Source organism: Sapajus apella, unplaced genomic scaffold (genome assembly GCF_009761245.1).
Source record: "Sapajus apella isolate SASKATOON/1434 unplaced genomic scaffold, GSC_monkey_1.0 scaffold2, whole genome shotgun sequence".
NCBI lineage: Eukaryota > Metazoa > Chordata > Mammalia > Primates > Cebidae > Sapajus > Sapajus apella.
The window spans coordinates 53717341-53736955 of record NW_022436942.1 but is presented as its reverse complement, the minus strand read 5'-3'; the positions used below and the strand labels follow the sequence as shown (position 1 = coordinate 53736955).

At 41.3% G+C, this 19615-nt stretch overlaps 1 protein-coding gene across 1 annotated transcript in view; it reads left to right on the top strand.

Annotated features, from left to right (window-relative positions):
- The window catches only part of FGD6 (FYVE, RhoGEF and PH domain containing 6), a 135882-nt gene that overhangs the window by 66390 nt on the left and 49877 nt on the right, over positions 1-19615 (top strand). The window contains exons 6-8 of the mRNA XM_032298222.1: positions 7923-8074; positions 13036-13192; positions 16263-16350. Coding sequence (XP_032154113.1) covers positions 7923-8074; positions 13036-13192; positions 16263-16350 — 397 coding nt within the window. The remainder of the gene's footprint in view (positions 1-7922; positions 8075-13035; positions 13193-16262; positions 16351-19615) is intronic.

Genomic DNA, 19615 nt, shown 5'->3' with positions numbered 1-19615 from the left:
TTACAGCTCACTGCAGCCTTTCAACCTCCTGGGCTTAGAGAATCCTTCCACCTCAACCTCCTGAGTAGCCAGGAGTACAGGCACTCACCACCATGCCCAGCGAATTTTTTATTTTTTCTAGAGTTGAGGTTTCGACATGTTACCCAGGCTGATCTCAAACTCATGGGCTCAAGCGATCAGCCCACCTTAGCCTCCCAAAGTGCTGGGATTACTAGCCTGAGCCACTGCAGCCAGCCTGTAATTGTCGACTTGAACAGACTTGTTAGGAAAAACTTATGACATGTGTCTGAGTGCCTGTTCATTTTTCTCATGCACTTCTTTGTACTTGCAAGTTTTCACAAGTTTTATTATGCACTGACAGTTAAAGAAGTGCTTTTAGTGTTACTTTATTTCAATTATATTTAGGCAAGATATTAAGACTTAAGAAAAGAAAGGGGGTCAGACAAAAGGAAAAGGTAGATCAAACAATGAAAAAGGGAGCTCTGGTGACAATTTACTTATGTGGTGTAATTATTAACATCATAACTTAGGCTTAATTGTGGAGAAATGAAAGGTTCACTGAATATGCATCCATTTATGTCTTGGCAAACAATATCGTTATTGTCAGCTTTTCTTTGAATGGATACATGAAAAGTGATTTACACTTATGGATGATTCATATTCACTAAATGATTACCTGTACTCTGTACTTGGCCCAACAGAAACCTAGGGGCCTGGCCTGGCATGGTGGCTCACAACTGTAATCCCAGCACTTTGGGAGGCTGAAGAGAGTAGATCACATGAGGTCAGGAGTTCGAAACCAGCCCGGCCAACATGACAAAACCCCATCTCCACTAAAATACAAAAATTAGCCAGGTGTTGTGGTGCGCCTGTAGTCCCAGCTACTTGGGAGGCTGAGGCAGGAGAATCACTTGAACCTGTGAGGCAGAGGTTGCAGTGAGATGAGATGGTGCTGCTGCACTCCAGCCTGGGTGACAAAGCAAGACTCTGTCTCAAAAAATAAAAGAAAAAACATAGGGGCCTGAAAAAAATCCCTAGCTTTGGAAATTCTTTTTTTTCTTTTTTAAATATAATTAAGTACAAGTAATTTTTGATTATTTATTTGCTCTCTGATGGAAACTAGACTTAGTAAATGTCTCTATAAAAGTATTATATAAATGTACAAATAGTATGCATTTAAAAAATATTTGGAAGGGGTTTTTAGACAAAGATGGACTGGTTACATCGTCTTAGTAGTGAAGCGTCTTTGTTTCACTAATTTCTTTAGTTGGAGACATACATCCCCTTGAAAATTTGAGAGACTCAATAAAATCTATAGAGCCAGAGGCAAGGCTACCCTGGGCATTCAAATGTCTTATTACTAAATAGAAGAGATTTACTGCATTGTAAATGGAATGGAAGACCTTCTCAGTTCTCATGTTTTTTTTCCGTGTTAAAATTACTTCATTTTGTTTTACTGAATACAACCTGTCTTTTGAGTCTCATGAACCATTTTCGGCATTTCTTCTTTAGTTATAAAGAATCTTCCTCTAGCTTCTGTTGACATGGCTACCAAATCTTCACTCTGGAGCAGCTTAGTTCACGTGAGAACTGCCCTTTGCTGAATGAAGTTCATTGTTCAGAGCACCTTTGTTTTGCTGCTGAGGTGTTTTTCCTACCTTGGTTTGGTATTTCCTTCTCTTTAGATGCCTCTGTTTCAGAGCTCTCTTTTCAAGCCTTCAGGGACTTGTAGATCCCTTTTTTGGCAACAACGGGAGGGAGGGAGGGAAGGTGACTTGTAGATCTTAAATGATGTTCATCTGATCATTTAACTTAAGCAAATCTCCTTTAATTAAATAAACAGTCTTCTATTAAGTGTTCTCTATGTTCCTTGCAGCATGCTATGTTACATCAATTACCTATTTTAATCCTTATAACTCTATCAAATAGATGTTATTATTCTTTTTTTCAATGAAGGAAGTAAGCTAACTGTCAAAAATAACCCACTAGTTAATAATAGCAGAAGCAGACTTTGAAGTCTGGTCTGTCTGAGCCCTTGTACTTAGGGGTTCTTTAGAAATTGATTTAAAATTATTACTTGAAATCTCTACCATGCTGTATAGGATATAGTGTATCTTTGGATGTATTAGCTTGCATTCAGAATTCTTTTAGTTGCCCTGGAAACCAGAGAAACTGGTTTTTCATCTTCTGAAGATAAAAATGAAGCTAGATCTTGGTCACTTAGACATATTATGATGATTACTTGTTAGTTAAAGGTGATTGGAAGCTAAACATACAAGATTGCTTTCAGTTATGTTTTCTACAGTTTTGCATTGATGATTATGCACCACTGATGAATATGTACTGTATCACCAGGTCTCCATATAAAGAGGGAAGAATAATTTCATTGGGAAAAATTTTCATTTTAAAAACAAAGTCAAATGGTTAATGTGGGGACTTTCCCACCTCTACTTTTATGTCACAGTTTCACACTCATTTCTGCATATTTATCATAGCACTTTGACCTCAACAGCTGCTTTGCTTTTGTTTAAAGTGAAGTGATTCCTGTGTATCCTTCATGAGGTCAGGGAACCTTGTATGGTTGCATATCTGTCCATATGTTCATCTGGTCTTTGTAATTCACTGTGCCATGATAGTGGTTAACTAATGACCTAAGGTCAGGTGGCTCGGTCAGGACAGCTAGTAATTAAGTCATATACTCCTCGTTGGTGCTGGAGATTAAAAAGCCTGACCCCATGAAGAAGGCCATCTGTTTTGTGCTTCATTGCCTCATATGCTCATACTTGATTTTATTTGCATTGATTTTTTGCTTAGGTCTTCCCTAAGTGATTCGAGCTGGCAAGTCTGTTATGTTAATATCTCAAAAGAATTAAAGATCAACTTAAAGTTGATCTGATTCTTACTTGTAGGTTTGAGGGAATTAGTAAGAATAATATTATCATATGCTTCATAATTCAGAGTCCCATTTTTAGCTCTACAAATTCCACATTAAATAAGCATTAGGTTATTATGACCAGAAACTACAGTGTAGGTGGTTCAATTTGGCATGTAGAATCTTTGGTAGGTTTTATTATAAGGATGAAGTCTAGGTACTGAATGCCAATAAACTCTATAGCTAACTAACATTTTTACAGTCTTAACTCCTCCTCTCCCACTTTAATATCTTAATTACCCAGCTTTTCCAGTGTGAAAAGTTAAACTCTGGATCTAACTTTTGAAGGGCTAATCCTGCTGTCTTTCATCCTCACTGATTTCGTCAAGGAGGTGTTGGGGAATTTAGATTCTTCTGCTTCAAAATAGCTTTGCCTCTGGCTTTTAAGTGTCATCACACTTTCCCAAATTATCCTGGTTGTTAACATTTAGAAAAATAACCAGACATATGTTGTAATCATCCTTTTTATAAAAAAAAGATGTCACCTCCTCCCAGTGGCACCAGTTTTGGCAATGGTAGAGGTTCATGAAGAGCTGAGAAGTTAAAGATTCTGTGTGTGGTTCCTGTGTGAATTAGTTACATCTGGCACTGGGGCTATAGGACACAGCTGTCAGGGAATGGTGGCCCAAGAGGTAAGGGAATGAGACTGCAGCCCAGGCTGCTGCATGTGGTTATGGAGGCCATAATTAGGAATGGAGCCTAATTATTCAGTGACACTTTTTTTTATACAGCGACGAGGTCTCCATGTTGGTCAGGTTGGTCTCAAACTCCTGACCTCAGGTGATCCATCCACCTCAGCCTCCCAAAGTGGTGGGATTACAGGTGTGAGCCATCCTGCCCAGCCAGTGACACTTGCTAAAGCACAGTGCAGAAGGCTTTATTCAGGACTATCGCAATAGGCATAGGGGGCCTAGTACAGTGGCTCACACCTGTAATCCCAGGCGTGGGAGGCCAAGGCAGGCAGTTCACTTGAGGTCAGGAGTTCAAGACCAGTCTGGCCAATATGATGAAACCCCATCTCTACTAAAAATGCAAAAATTAGCCAGGCATGGTGGCATACAACTATAATCCCAGCTACTTGGGGGGTTGAGGCAGGAGAATCACTTGAACCCAGGAGGCAAGGGTTGCAGTGAGCCGAGATCGCACCACACTCCAGCCTGTGCAACAGAGCAAGACTCCATCTCAAAAACAAAAAACAATAGGCATAAGAACCACTGCAGTGGGATTTTGCAGTAGTGGAGAGAGATCAGGCTCACCTCCAAATGTATTATGGGCAAGTGGGAATTTATAGCCAAGGAGGAGCGAAGTGGGAGTTAGTGGATGGAAAATTACTAAGAAGAAACTTCAGGAGTAAGGGAGATTCTGGCTAAACCAACTTAACAGGATTCTTCCTGAAGACAGACCAGCCAGGGCCATCATACATTGCCTGGGCAATGGTAGAGGATGAGGAACCCGAACAATATCAAGGGTGGGAGGTTCTTGCTAAAACTGGATTTTATAAGAAAGCGCACAGATGGACCTAAGAAAAGATTCAGGAACCTGACGAGTACAGAATATTTGTTGAGTGCTTACTTTAAATATGTAATTCTCTGGCTGGACACAATGGCTTGCGCCTGTAATCCCAGCACTTTGGGTGGCTGAGACAGGCAGATCACTTGAGGCCAGGAGTTTGAAACCAGTCTGGCCAACGTGGTGAAACCGTGTCTCTACCAAAAATACAAAAAATTAGCCAAACGCATACACCTGTAATCCTAGCTACTGGGGAAGCCAGGGCAAGAGAATGGCTTGAACCCAGGAGTGGAAGGTTGCAGTGAACTGAGATCTCACCTCTACACTCTAGCCTGGACGTGACAGAGTGAGCAAGACTCTGTCTCAAAAAAATTAAAGTCTGGGCATGGTGGCTGACGCCTGTAATCCCAGCATTTTGGGAGGCTGAGGCAGGTAGATCACCTGAGGTCAGGAGTTTGAGACCAGGCTGGTCAACATGGTGAAACTCCCATCTCTACTAAAAATACAAAAATTAGCTCGGCATGGTGGTGGGTGTCTGTAATCCCAGCTACGCTTAGAAAGCTGAGGCAGGAGAATTGCTTGAACACGGGAAGCAGAGGTTGCAGTGAGCCGAGATTGCGCCACTGCACTCCAGCCTGGGCAACAAGAGCGAAACTCCGTCTCAAAAAAAAAAAAAAAAAAAAAAAAGTAGGCCAGGCGTAGTGGCGAGCGCCTGTAATCGCAGCACTTTGGGAGGCCAAGGCAGGCGGATCACCTGAGGTCGGGAGTTTGAGACCAGCCTGATCAACATGGAGAAACCTTGTCTCTACTAAAAATACAAAATTAGCCAGGCATGGTGGCACATGCCTGTAATTCCAGCTACTTGGGAGGATGAGGAAGGAGAATTGCTTGAAACTGGGAGGTGGAGGTTGCAGTTAGCTGAGATCGTACCATTGCACTCCAGCCTAGGCAGCAAGAACAAAACTCGGTCTCAAAAAAAAAAAAAAAGAACCCTCTAGGTTTCATGGATATATACTCTAAATTCTTATACTCTTTATTAAGTGTACTTTTGCTATTTTAATTATTAAATTTCTATTTTATTCTGACATACTACTTATAATTTAAAAGATGACATCATGGGCCATCAGTTCATTCTGAGCTGCCTAAAGACATCCAGTAGTACTGGGAAAAGCAAAGTTTTGCCTGGTGTGTGACAAGGGCATCCATTTAGAGGCAGCCATCTCACTGGTCAACTCAGTTTGGATTTGGATGCTGTCTGTTAAATGTGTCTTAAATAAACAAGTTTCCTTTTTGGCAATGGTGGCAGACATACGGAATGCAGGGCCTGGCAAAAGCTGTGTCAAACTGGGTCCTTAAGTTACTTAGCAGCTAACATCTACTGTCACTGTCATGGCGGAGGAAATACCTTCCAACTGGGAAACAAAAGTTATCCTGCTGCCAGGAGACAAATATAGTCATCACTTACTCCACCAGAAGAAAGGGTGGTGGTTATTGCTTTGCTGAGCAAGGACCTCTTGCATCCAAATTATATTAATCACTGCACTGGTCAAAACAAAAGCAAAAAGATATTACAGAGAATGTTTAACTGTTCTGCTTTGAATACAGTGTTCATGACGTGTAAATGTATTCTGTAGCCTTCCCCAATAGCAGACAATCTAATGATTTTCAAGTGTTAAGTGCCTCTATTTTTTCTTAGTAGATGTGAGTGCTGATTGAAGCAAGCTGTTGGGAGGTGAAGTTTGGCTGGTATCCGTTTGGTTTCTGGAGATGTTCTGTGTGGCTTTCTGGATTGGAGCTTATAATACTATGATAATTAAATATTCTTATTTTATATGATACTAATTAGCTATACAAGTTAGTCCTTTAGTTACTGGTGTGAGTAGTTGGCTCCTTTGGGCTAATGTGACTGTTGGATCAATAAACTTAGTGGCAGGTACTGAGTCCTAAGTGAAGGGTTTTTTTTAGCATTGATAAGCATAAGAGGATTAGACTTCTTCAAAATTGCCATAGTTTAGGAAAAGAATCCTTTCATATACTTGTTATCTGTGAGTTTTTTTGTTGTCCAGAGTATAAAAAAAAAACCTCATGGTTAATATATGTATGTATGTTAGGGGCAGGTGTTGAAAGGATCGTTGGAAAGAACAGCATCTTTTTTTGTTGATTTCATTTACCAAGTAAATCCCTGAAAGGAAAGTGGTATTAGTCATTTACCCAAACTTTGCTTTCAGATTTTAATTAAAACCACTGTTTCTGAGAGATTCAAAATCTTAGTTTTTGAATCGTCAAGACTGTGGAACAGACTTCACTCTGTTTTACTTGTATCTTGAGGCCCACCCTTAGGGGACAATGAAATCCAGGCAAATACTTATCTCTACCCCACCCTTTCCAAGTCCTCTGGAGTGTTAGGGTGTGGTGACCTGTATTAAAACATGGTATAGATAGTCTAGAGAACAGTAGATGAAAAATAATATGTGAAGGGAAAGATTCTTATTTGTGAAAAGTGTAAACCCTGGTGAATTTATTGAGAGGTTGGCTAGAGGGAAGGGAGAATTTCAGGTCCAGAGTTAAAATGTTTCATTGATTCTGTATGCCAAATGCATTGCAAAAAAAAGCTTTATGTGCAGTATCTAATTAAGCCTCATAACTATTTTACTTATTTAGCAGATGAGGAAAATCAGGCTGGCCCAAAGAAACACAGTAAATAAGGAGCAAGGGCTTGTATCCCAGGATTCTGATTAGCAAGCATGTGCCTGCCAGGCATGGTGGCTCATGCCTATAATCATAGCACTTTGGGAGGCCCTGGTGGGAGGATCGCTTGAGCTCAGGAGTTTGAGACCAGCCTGGGCAACATGGCGAAGCCTCATCTCTACAAAAAATACAAAAATGAGCCTGGCATGGTGGCACGTGCCTGTAATCCCAGTTATTCAGGAAGTTGCAGTGAGCCAAGATTGGGCCACTGTGCTCCATTCTGGACAACAGAGGGAAACCCACAACACATGCCTCTCCCCATATGCCTCACTTAGGATGCTCCAGTTGTTAGGAAATGATGACTGAAAGTGGACAGTGGGATTCTTAAATCCAGAATAAAATGAGCTAAGATCTCCTGGGGACTTTTAAAATAAGTGGATTGTGTTTATATTGACTATACTGGAATAATTCTAAAGACTATTTAGAATTGCATTCCCATTTCCAGACACCGCTTAGTATAATTGCTAAGTAAAGATATCAAACTATAAGGTTTAAGAGAAATATCATATAGTACGTTTGAAAATCAGATAATCATCTCAGCCACTATTTTTTATTTTTATTTCCTATCTAGGTGAGTGGGGTAGGAGGAAGCGGGTACTTTGGATTTGTAATTCCTCATGGGAAATACAGCTGTGCAATCTGTATCATTTTAGGGAAGAGGGGGACTGAGGATAAAAGCTTGTTATCAAGTTACATGCATGTGTATTGTTTTTCCTGCTCTGGACTGTAATAGGATTTCCGGGATGCAGTAGCTCATGCTTCCAGGCAACTGGGGAAACCAGTGATTGAGGACCGGATTCTAAATCAGATCCTATACTACTTGCCTCAGCTGTATGAACTCAACCGGGATCTTCTGAAGGAACTGGAGGAAAGAATGTTGCACTGGTAAAAATGGACTGTTTTCAGATTTTCCTGGTGTTTCCAATTTTAGATGAAGCCATAAGGGCCTCACATGTGACAGAGATGTATATTGAGTTGTTTCAATATCTTATCTTTGCAGTTACCCATAGATTGATTTTGTTTTTTTTTTTTTTTTGTTTTTGTTTTTTGAGATGGAGTCTCAGTCTATTGCCTAGGCTGGAGTATGGCGACACGCTCTCAGCTCACTGCAACCTCAGCCTCCCAGGTTCCAGCATTTCTCCTGCCTCAGCCTCCCAAGTAGCTGGGATTACAGGTGGCTGCCACCACGCTCAGCTAATTTTTTGTATTTTTAGTAGAGACCATGTTGGCCAGGCTGGTCTCAAACTCCTGACCTCAGGTGATCTGCCTGCCTCGCCCTCCCAAAGTACTGGGATTACAGGCTTGAGCCACCATGCCTGACAAGATTGATTATTTTCAATGGACCAAAATTCACAACCTTGGCACACCAAGCTCAATACTATTATTTTAAACAAATCTTTGGTAACACTGACTCAAAAGCAAGATGCAGCCAATTTAAATTTCTGTAGGTGAACTTGTGTAGTCAAGATTTTTGAGATTCAATTCAATTTTTGAGATTCAATATATCCAATGCTATATTCACATTGGAAGTTTCTGAATATTTTATTTACCTTCTGGAACTACAGGTCGTGAAACTATTTTTCCAGTTAAAGAGGCCATTCACTGAAATAATTTGGAAAGGCAAATTATTTATTTATTTATTTGTTTAAGGCCGAGTTTGCTCTCGTTGCTCAGGCTGGAGTACGATGGCGCAATCTCAGCTCACTCCAGCCTCTGCCTCCTGGATTCAAGCAATTCTCCTGTGTTGGCCTCCCCAGTGGTGCAGATTACAGGCACATGCCACTATGCCTGGCTGATTTTTATATTTTTAGTAGAGATGGAGTTTTATCATATTGGTCAGGCTGGTCTCAAACTCCTGACCTCAGGTGATTCGCCCACCTCAGCCTCCCAGAAAAAGGCAAATTTATATATGTATGACATCCTTATAGAAGCTGTAAATTTCAGAACAGAAAAAGAATACTGAAAGGTTAGTATTGGAAGCTACTTCCACTAGGCTGAAGAAAATAAGTATGCAGAGGCTTTGGTGACTTCTGTGGAAATAATGTAGAAAAATTGGTCTAGGAGGATTGAATTTATTGTCGAAGACCATGGGGAACACAGCATGATTACAATAAGAAAATAGTATCACCTACCTTCATGATAAAAATTTCTCTAAGCTTTCTTTATATATAAACCAGAAAGATGTCCTCTACTTGTTTTGGAAATACCTTGCCTCTATATGTTGGGAAAATATGGCAGATAAGCAATTAATACTTAGCAGTAGCCTAAGTATAAAATAACACACAATTAAGGACTGAGGAATGACTAAAATGTAGTCTTTAAAGGTCATGATAGGCCAGGTGGTGGTGGCTCACACCTATAATCCCAACATTTTGGGAGGCTGAGGTGGATGGATCACTGAGATCAGGAGTTCGAGACCAACCTGGCCAATACAGCAAAACCTGGTCTCTACTAAACATACAAAAATTAGCCAGAGATGGTGGTGGGTGCCTGTAATCCCAGTTACTTGGGAGGCTGAGCTGGGAGGCAAAGGCTTCAGTGAGCCAAGATTGCACCACTACACTCCAGCCGGGATGACAGAGCGAGACTCCATCTCAGGAAAAGGAGAAAAAGAAGTAAAATGTAATTACCAAGGATATTCCTGTATATACTTTGTCATTTTCTTCTTAAAAAAAATTATCTTAAAAATTAATCTGAATTGGCTTAAAGAGATATATATTTGTGGAAGCAAGTGCGGTAAAGAGGCTTAAATATATTTTTTGCTTGTACTAAAAGTTTCCGAAAGTTTATAACTGTGGATGTTCTGTGTTAAAATATTAAGCATTCCTGAAAAACAAACTAAGTTGATGAAAGGAACACCTACAATTATGGGTAAAGCACTTATTACTGACAAAATTTTTGTAATCCTTAGATGAGATCCTCCTCCCCTCCCCTCCCCTCTCCTCCCCTCTCCTTCATGCAGTCTTGCTCTGTCACCCAGGCTGGAATGCAGTGGCACAACCGCAGCTCTCTGCAACCTCTACCTCCCGGGTTCAAACGATTCTCATGCCTCAGCCTTTCAATTAGCTGGGATTACAGGTTCATGCCACTACACCCGGTTGATTTTTGTACTTTTAGTAGAGATGGGGTTCATCATGTTGACCAGGCTGGACTCCAACTCCTGACCTCAGGTGATTCACCAGCCTCAGCCTCCCAAAGTACTAGAGTTACAAATGTGAGCCACCACACCTGGCCTTCTTTTCTTTTCTAAAAAAATTACTGTCTGGGTATGGGATCTCATGCCTGTAATCCCAGCTCTTTGGGAGGCCGAGACGTGTGGATCACAAGGTCAGCAGTTTGAGATCAGCTTGGCTAATACGGCGAAAACCTATCTCTACTAAAAATATAAAAATCAACCAGGTGTGGTGGTTCGCGCCTGTAGTCCTAGCTACTCAGGAGGCCGAAGCAGGAGAATCGCTTGAACTTGGGAGGCAGAGGCTGTAGTGAGCCAAGATCATGCCACTGGACTCCAGCCTGGGTGACAGAGCAAGACTCCATCTCAAAAAAAAAAAAAAAAAAATCCTTTTTTTTTTTCTTGTTTTAAATTAAAAAATTAAGGGTGGTGGGAGCTTATTTGCTTCAGATCTTCTTCTTTTTTGAGACAGCGTTTGACTCTCTTGTTTAGGCCAAGAGTTCAGTGGTGTGACCACGGCTTATTGAAGCCTTGATTTCCCAGGGCTCAAGTCATCCTTCCACCTCAGCCACCCAAGTGGCTGGGACTGCAGACATGCCCTACCACGCCCAGCTAATTTTTTGTAGAGACAAGTTGCTCTATATTTCCCTGGCTGATCTTCAGCTCCTGGGCTCAAGTGATCCTTTCTCCTCGGCCTCCCTAAGTGTTAGGATTATAGGCATGAACCACTGCACGCAGCCTAATTTTCTATTTATTAAAATAGTTTTCTCATAGGGTTTAAGTCAATACATATTCTTTGGTTTTAGTTGATTCTGAAATAACATTTTTCCATTGGCTTTTAAAAACAATTGATGAGATATTTTATTTTCACATTCAACAAGGTTTGTACGTCTACTGTGTGCTAGTCTGTGCTCTAAGTATGTAGGGGTTATCCCAGTGCACAAAACAGACTTGCTTTCATGGAGCAGGCATTTAATAGAGGAAGGACCAGATAAACAGATATGAAAACTATCAGAAGCAGTTTCTGAGTTGCAGAGACTGAAAATAGGATGCTATGGTAGCGAATGAAGCTTGGGTGGTCAAGGAAGGCCCTCTGTGAAGGCAGTGTATTTACATTGACATCTGAAAAAAAAGGAGGAGGCAGCCAGAGTTCTGTATTTCCAGGCATGTGGAACCATTAGTGGAAGTCTACATAGTGCAGATGAACTCCATGTGTCCAAAGAAGATCAGGAAGGCCAGTATGGTGGGAGAGAAATGGGGAAGAGGAGGAGAAGTGTGACAGGGGTCAGAAAGGGTAGGCCTTTGTAAGCCAGGTAAGGAGTTTGTTTTTCTTCTTTTTCTCTTTTTTTTTTTTTTGAGATGGAGTTTCACTCTTGTTACCCAGGCTGAAGTGCAATGGTGTGATCTCGGCTCACCGCAACCTCCGCCTCCTGGGTTCAGGCAATTCTCCTGCCTCAGCCTCCTGAGTAGCTGGGATTACAGGCATGTGCCACCATGCCCAGCTGATTTTTTGTATTTTTAGTAGAGATGGGGTTTCACCATGTTGACCAGGATGGTCTCGATCTCTTGACCTCGTGATCCACTCGCCTCAGTCTCCCAAAGTACTGGGATTACAGGCGTGAGCCACCGCGCCCGGCCCTTTTTCTCTTTTTTTGAGACGGTCTCACTCTGTCGCCCAGGCTGGAGTGCAGTGGTGCAATCTCGACCCGTTGCAACCTTCACCTACTGGGTTCAAGTGATTCTCCTGCCTCAGCTTCCTGAGTAGCTGGGATTACAAGCGCTTGCCACTACACCCAGCTAATTTTTGTATTTTTAGTAGAGATGGGCTTTCACCATGTTGGCCGGGCTGGTCTCCAACTTCTGACCTCAAGTGTTCTGTGCGCCTCGGCCTCCCAAAGTACTGGGATTACAGGCATGAGCCACCTCCCCAGCCAAGTATTTTTTTTTTTTTAATGGAATCTCGCTCTGTTACCCAAGCTGGAATGCAGTGGTGTGATCTCAGCTCACTGCAACCTCTCCCTCCTGGATTCAAGCAATTCTCCTGCCTCAGCCTCTCAAGTAGCTGGTACTACAGGTGTGAGCCACCTTGCCAGGCTAATTTTTGTATTTTTAGTAGAGAGTCGGTTTTACCATGTTGACCAGGCTGGTCTTAAACTCCTGACCTCAGGGTGATCCACCTGCCTCAGCCTCCCAAAGTGCTGGGATTGCAGGTGTGAGCTGCTGCGCCTGGCCCAGGAGTTTGTTTTCATCCTATATGTAATATAGGGCCATTGTAAGTCACATGGTATGACAATTTTTTTTTTTTTAAGATGGGGTCTCACCATGTTGGTCAGGCTGGTCTTGAACTCCCGACCTCAGGTGATCCTCCCACCTTGGCCTCCAAAGTGCTTCAATTACAGGCATGAGCCACCATGCCCTGCTGACAAATATTTTTTTAAACTCTCTCCTTGTGCTGAAGAATGGTTTGGAAAGGGCAAGAATGGAAGTAGGGAGACCAGTGAGAGTCTAGGCAGTGATGGTGGCAGTGGAAATGGTGAAGAGTAGGCATTTTGAGATATGTCTTATAAGAAGAGAAAAAAAGATAAGTTGATGCCTTCGATGTGGATTCTGCTTATCATTGGATATGTTAATCACTCTCTCTTTGTATTTGTGTGTATCTCTTCTCTATCCATAGGACTGAACAACAAAGAATTGCTGATATCTTTGTAAAAAAGGGACCATATCTAAAAATGTATTCCACCTACATCAAAGAATTTGATAAGAATATAGCCTTGTTGGATGAGCAGTGCAAGAAAAATCCAGGTTTTGCTGCTGTTGTTAGAGAATTTGAGGTATTTGCTACCATCTAATGTTGAACACTTCTCTTTGTTTTTGTTGTGAAGCTTTAATAATAAATTACAGTCATTGAAAACAAAGATTGCAAACAAAAAGATGTTAAAATATAATCCCTTCAAAATCAAAGAAGGAACTGAACAATTTAAATGGTGAGAACGCAAGCAGTATACATGACTTAATTTTGAAAATCGGTTATTGCACATGGAAACATTTTGACTTGGAAACAATTTTTTTAAGGGGGGATGGGAAGAAGGTGGGGAAAGAAGAGCTTAAGAATTTTTTTTTTTTTTTTTTTTTTTTTGAGACAGAGTCTTGCTCTGTGGCCCCGGTTGGAGTACAGTGGCACAATCTCGGCTCATTGCAACCTCGTCTTCAAGGTTCAAGCAATTCTTCTGCCTTGGCCTCCTGAATAGCTGGGATTACAGGCACGCACCACCACACCTGGCTAATTTTTTATATTTTCAGTAAAGATGGGGTTTCACCATGTTGGCTAGTCTGGTCTTGAATTTCTGACCTCAGGTGGTCCACCCTCCTTGGCCTCCAAAAGTGATGAGCCACTGTGCCTAGCTGGAAAGAATATTCTGATGGGACTTTTTAAACTATGGTAAAATACATATAGCATAAACTTACCATTTTAACCATTTTTAAGTGTACAGTTCAGTAGTAAGTACATCGACATTCTTGGGCAACCAGATCTCTAGAACTTTTCATCTTGCAAAACTGAAACTGCGGGCATTAAACATTAACTCGCCATTCTCTCTTCCCTCCCAGCCCTTGGCAACCACCATTCTACTTTCTGACTCAATGAATTTGATTACTCTAAGGAATATTTCTTAACTTTTAATTTAACTTTTTCTTTTATCCTAACAACTAACTTACAATGATGGATGGCAAATAGAATTCATGTTTCCCTTCAGATAAATAAATAACGTGATTTTGGTGCCAAAGTTAAGAAAAATAACCTGTTTAGAGCATGTGTTAGCCAAAGCTTTTACCTTTGACTCAGAGTTGTGAGGGTGGAACCCTGATTTAATTGGGGATAAAATCACAAATCCATTCTACCAATTTGGAATAAAATTTGGGTACTATAGTTTAGTACTTATATCTCTGTTTTGAAACTTAAAAAAGATCGCTGAATTCCAGCCACACAAAACTAGAAATGAAAAGTTTTTTGTTTTTGTTTGTTTGTTTTTTGGCTTTTGGTTTTTTTTTTGAGATGGAGTCTGGCTCTGTCACCCATGCTGGAATGCAGTGGCACGATCTCAGCTCACTGCAACCTTCACCTCCTGGGTTCAAGCGATTCACCTGCCTCAGCCTCCCAAGTAGCTGGGATTACAGGCACTCACTACCATGCCCAGCTAATTTATGTATTTTTGGTAGAGATGGGATTTCACTTTGTTGGGCAGGCTGGTCTCAAACTCCTGACCTCGTGATCTACCCGCCTCGACCTCCCAAAGTGCTGGGATTATAACCATAAACCACCATGTCCAACCGAAATGAAAAGTTTTTAAAATATTATGATATCGCTGATTTCTGATTTGGGCAATAGATAAATAATTAAACTTTAAAGTCACCTGTAATCTTCTTTTCCTCTCCTCTGTTGTATTTATGCTATCAAAAAACAAAGTATGATTTAATTGTGGCAGCTGATGATTGACCCGGGTTTTGGTAAGAGTCCAGTGAGTTATTGTATTACCTTATTAACAAAAGAAAAAAAAAAAAACAGGGAACCAAGCTGGGTGTGGTGGCTCACACCTATAATCCCAGTACCTTGGGAGGCTGAGGCAGAAGGATCACTTCAGGTCGGGAGTTTGAGACCAGCCTGACCAACATGGAGAAACCCCAGTTCTACTAAAAATACAAAATTAGCCAGGCTTGGTGGCACATGCCTGTAATCCCAGCAACTGAGGAGGCTGAGGCAGGAGAACCACTTAAAGCCAGGAGGCGGAGGTTGTGATGAGCCGAGACCACACCATTGCAGTCCAGCCTAGGAACAAGAGCAAATCTCTTGTCTCCAAAAAGAAAAAAAAAAAGAAAAGAAAACAGGAAGTCATAAGGCCAGAATAATTAGCAATCTGGATTAATGATGCTTAAATGAAAGATACTTTCTTAACATGCATGATCATTATAATTTAATAATCACTCTGTGTACCAAACAGCGGTGATACGTATTTAGAAAATGATAACAGTCTGAGCAAATCCGAAAAAACTTACCCACCAACTTGGGCTATGTTAGAAGCGTGACATTTTTTTGTAGTTCTTAGGATGCAGTGACATTTTTACTTGGCCTTTTTGATGCTACCTCACACTAAACTCTTAGGTTGAAGAATGAGGGTGAGGCTCAGGAATGGGCTGACATAGATGTCGGTTGTACATTCTAAGGAAGAGAGGTTTCAAGGGATAACCAAATGTCTTTATAGTCAAGCCAAAATGTGGTCCCACAATCAGATGCTCCTATAAAAACTGTGATTTGGGGGCTTTTTATAAGGCCATGCATCTGCAAAAGATACTTACATTCTTCAGGCCTCTTACAGAAGGGATACTTAGCAAGGCTGTGTTTCAGGTTATCTTTACTTTCTACAGTTCTCCCCACCACCACATTATTTTGACTATATTGACCGCAAGGCTCGGATTATTATTTGAATCCAATTCCTGGCAGTTGTGTTTCCACTGCGTTATTTTGGGGGCCATGTATTTCCTTCTTGGTCCATTGGGATTTGTTTGTATTTATCAATACAAGTGGGGGCTGCTGGGTAGGGTGGGCTCTAACTAGCTTAGGACACAGACTGTGGCTACCACACTCTTTAAGAGGGCTGTGAACAAGTTTTTCCTAGGAGCAAGTGATTTCAGGGACTGCCTACAGGAGAGGTTTGGGCTTGGTGGTGAATCTGGCTGGGGTTTACTCTCAGTGTATGTAACAGCTGTACCTTAAAATGAAAGGGAGCCTCTCCGAATCACTTTCTAGAGTTGCTTGGTGTTTAAAGTTTGGCTTCCTGAGCGCTTGAATCTGGGCCCCTTCCTTCTTAGAAAACACTTGTGCTTATTTTGGATGCCTTCTCCTTTCAGATGAGCCCTCGCTGTGCTAATCTGGCCCTCAAGCACTACCTGCTCAAGCCGGTTCAGAGGATCCCCCAGTACAAGCTGTTACTGACAGGTGGGCTTCTCCAGCATTTTGCCAACCAACCAGTTGGTTTACCCATCAGCCAACTCTTCTTGCCTTTATGAAACTCTGCCTTTCCTAAGAGTGCCTCTCTTTGTATATCACCCCAGTCACCACATTGCCTATTACATGGATTTGTAGATTGCTTCTGTACTTCACATATTTGTTGCCTGAATGGAACTGCTTTTGGTTCTTTGATCATCCATCCATGTGTGTATTTTCACCTCTGGGCATTCATACATATAGTTACTTTTTATTCAGAACATCTTTCACCATCCCAAGCCCATACTCCCACATCATTTTATCTAATATTATTAATTCTAAGAAGGTACTTTCTCCAACCACTCAAGAATGGAGTTTAGAGGGTCACTCCCACATATTTATATAGCACTATCATGGCCCTAGTTACTTGCCTCAGAAGGTTGTTATAAGATTTGATTAATGAGATAAATGTGGACAGTCCTTAGAATAGTACCGTAGCTGGGTGCCGTGGACACGCCTAGAGTCGCAGCTACTGGAGAGGCTGAGGCAGGAGGATCTCTGAGCCCAGGAGTTTGAGACTAACCTGGGCAACATAGTGAGACCCAAGACCCCTATCTTAAAAAAAAAAAAACACCAAGAATAATGCTTTAATTACAACAAGTTCTACCTAAGTATTAACTTCTACTATTATTAGTAATAGTAGTATTCTTATCCTTATCCTGATTATTTCCTTGTCATGATCATAGTCTATCCTCTTCTAGACTGTAAGTTTCAAGATTATAGAGCTATGTCTGTCTACTAAGGAAAAAAGAAGGAAAGAAAAAAGCAAAAACACTGTTTGAGTGAAGGAGCATGCTGTAATCAGGCCTTTATATTCACTGGCTCTTTAAATCCTCACCATAGCCATGCAAATGTCACAATTTTATCTTCACTGATGAGATTACAGGCTTATGGAGATTAAGTGGCTTGGTATCACAAAAAGGCTGGTATAGTCTCAGTACTAAACATAATTATCCAATACTCACTACTAGGTTCTCTGGAATATTACTGAACTGTATTGGATGTATAGTGACTTAATATGCATATATAATATTAAAAGTTATATCAAAATGGACAAGGACATCAAAATGTGGCCACGACCCTAAAGTTAATGTGTTGTTATTTCCTATAAATAAATTTGGAGGTACTTGGTTTCTGTTACTCCCCTTAAGAAATTTTTGTCTGCTTTTCTCCTTAACTTCACTCTCTTAAGCCACGAGCTATATTGGTGGTAATATGTGAATCTTGAAAAACCAGGATTTCCTCATTTCCCTTTAGGCAAAGGGTTCAGCACTTCAAAGCTTGCCTAGTGGCAGGCAGACTGCTCATTGAGGGAGACCTACCTTTTAGCCCTAGGACAGGCTGGAGTGCAGTGGCACAATCTTGGCTCAGTGCAACTGTCTCTTAGGTTCAAGCTACTCTCCTTCCTTAGCCTCCAGAATAGCCAGGATTACAGGTGTGCACCACCAAGCCCAGAAAATTTTTATATTTTTAGTAGAGACAGGATTTCGCCATGTTGGCCAGGCTGGTGTTGAACTGCTGACCTTAAGTAATCTGCCCAATCAGCCTCCCAGAGTGCTGGGATTATAGGTGTGAGCCACCACAACCAGCCCTAATTTAAATTTCTAACTATGAATCAGACACTAGATTTCTCTCTGAATGACATAAAGCCAACTGAATATTTTAAGGATATCCTGTCCCTCTGTGCTTTCTTTCCTCTGCTTATGGCAAAGATTTAGAATACACAGGACAAAGGGAAGTACTGATACACGTGTTGTGTTTTTTTTTTTCTTTTGAGACGGAGTTTCACTCATGTTACCCAGGCTGGAGTGCAATGGCGCGATCTCGGCTCACCGTAACCTCCGCCTCCTGGGTTCAGGCAATTCTCCTGCCTCAGCCTCCTGAGTAGCTGGGACTACAGGCATGCGCCACCATGCCCAGCTGATTTTTTGTATTTTTAGTAGAGACGGGGTTTCACCATGTTGACCAGGATGGTCTCGATCTCTTGACCTCGTGATCCACCCGCCTCGGCCTCCCAAAGTGCTGGGATTACAGGCTTGAGCCACCACGCCCGGCCACCTGTTGTGTTTTTGTTAAATTCAGTGCTCTATTATAAACCAGTTATTGAATGGCGTAGGCTATTTCCACAACTATCAAATGAAGTGCTGTTTTCAGTGGCAAAAGACAACTATGGTTTCAAATGGGAGGAGAGTGGAGCATGAATCTGAAAATTTAATGCAAAGAATAATTTGTACATATTTATTTTATTTCACACATTATAACTGTTCTAAATAGTAAAAAGTCTACATATGTTAACTTTAGGTTTCATGCTTTGTTTTTGATTGAGAAAGGGTGAAATGACAAAAGCAGGTTTAAAAAATTCTCTTTACTAAAATAGATTTTAACTTGGTGCAGTTAAAATCTAGTTGTGCCTGTAGCCCAGCAACTCAGGAGGCTGTGGGAGGATAGCTGGAGCCCAGGAGTTCGAGGCTGCAGTGAGCCATGGTCGTGCTACTGCATGTCAGCCTGGGTGATAGTGAGAATTCTCTTTAAAAAAAGAAAAAAAGAAAAATTTTGTTTTATAATACCAATATCATGTGAGCTTGGAGTTATTTTTAGTTTTGAGCTACCTCTTATTTAATCTTAGATTGGAAAATCTTTTATTTGTCTATTTTAATTAATTTTTTTCCCAGCTTCCGCCACCCCCCCCCCCCCTTTTTTTTTTTTTGAGACGAAATCTTGCTCTGTTGCCCAGGCTGGAGTGCAGTGGCTCGATCTTGGCTCACTGCAACCTCTGCCTCCCAGGTTCAAGCAGTTCTCCTGTCTCAGCCTCCTAAGTAGCTGGGATTATAGGCACGAGCCGCCACACCCAGCTAATTTTTATATTTTTAGTAGAGACCAGGTTTCACCATGTTGGTCAGGCTGGTCTCAAACTCCTGACCACGTGATCTGCCTGCCTCAACCTCCCAAAGTGCTGGAGTTATAGGCGTGAGCCACCATACCTGGCCAAGTTTTGTATTTTTAGTAGAGAGAGGATTTTGTTATGTTGGCCAGCCTGGTCTCAAACTGCTGACCTCAGATGATCTGCCCACCTCATTAGTTAATTGATGCACCATACTTTATATATAGTAGGCCCTCAATACTGGTAGATTTGTGAAGGGGAAAAAGTGATGAATGGCTTGTTCAAGGCCACAAAATCAGGACTAAAATTAAAGAAAGAATATAGACTTTGTATTCT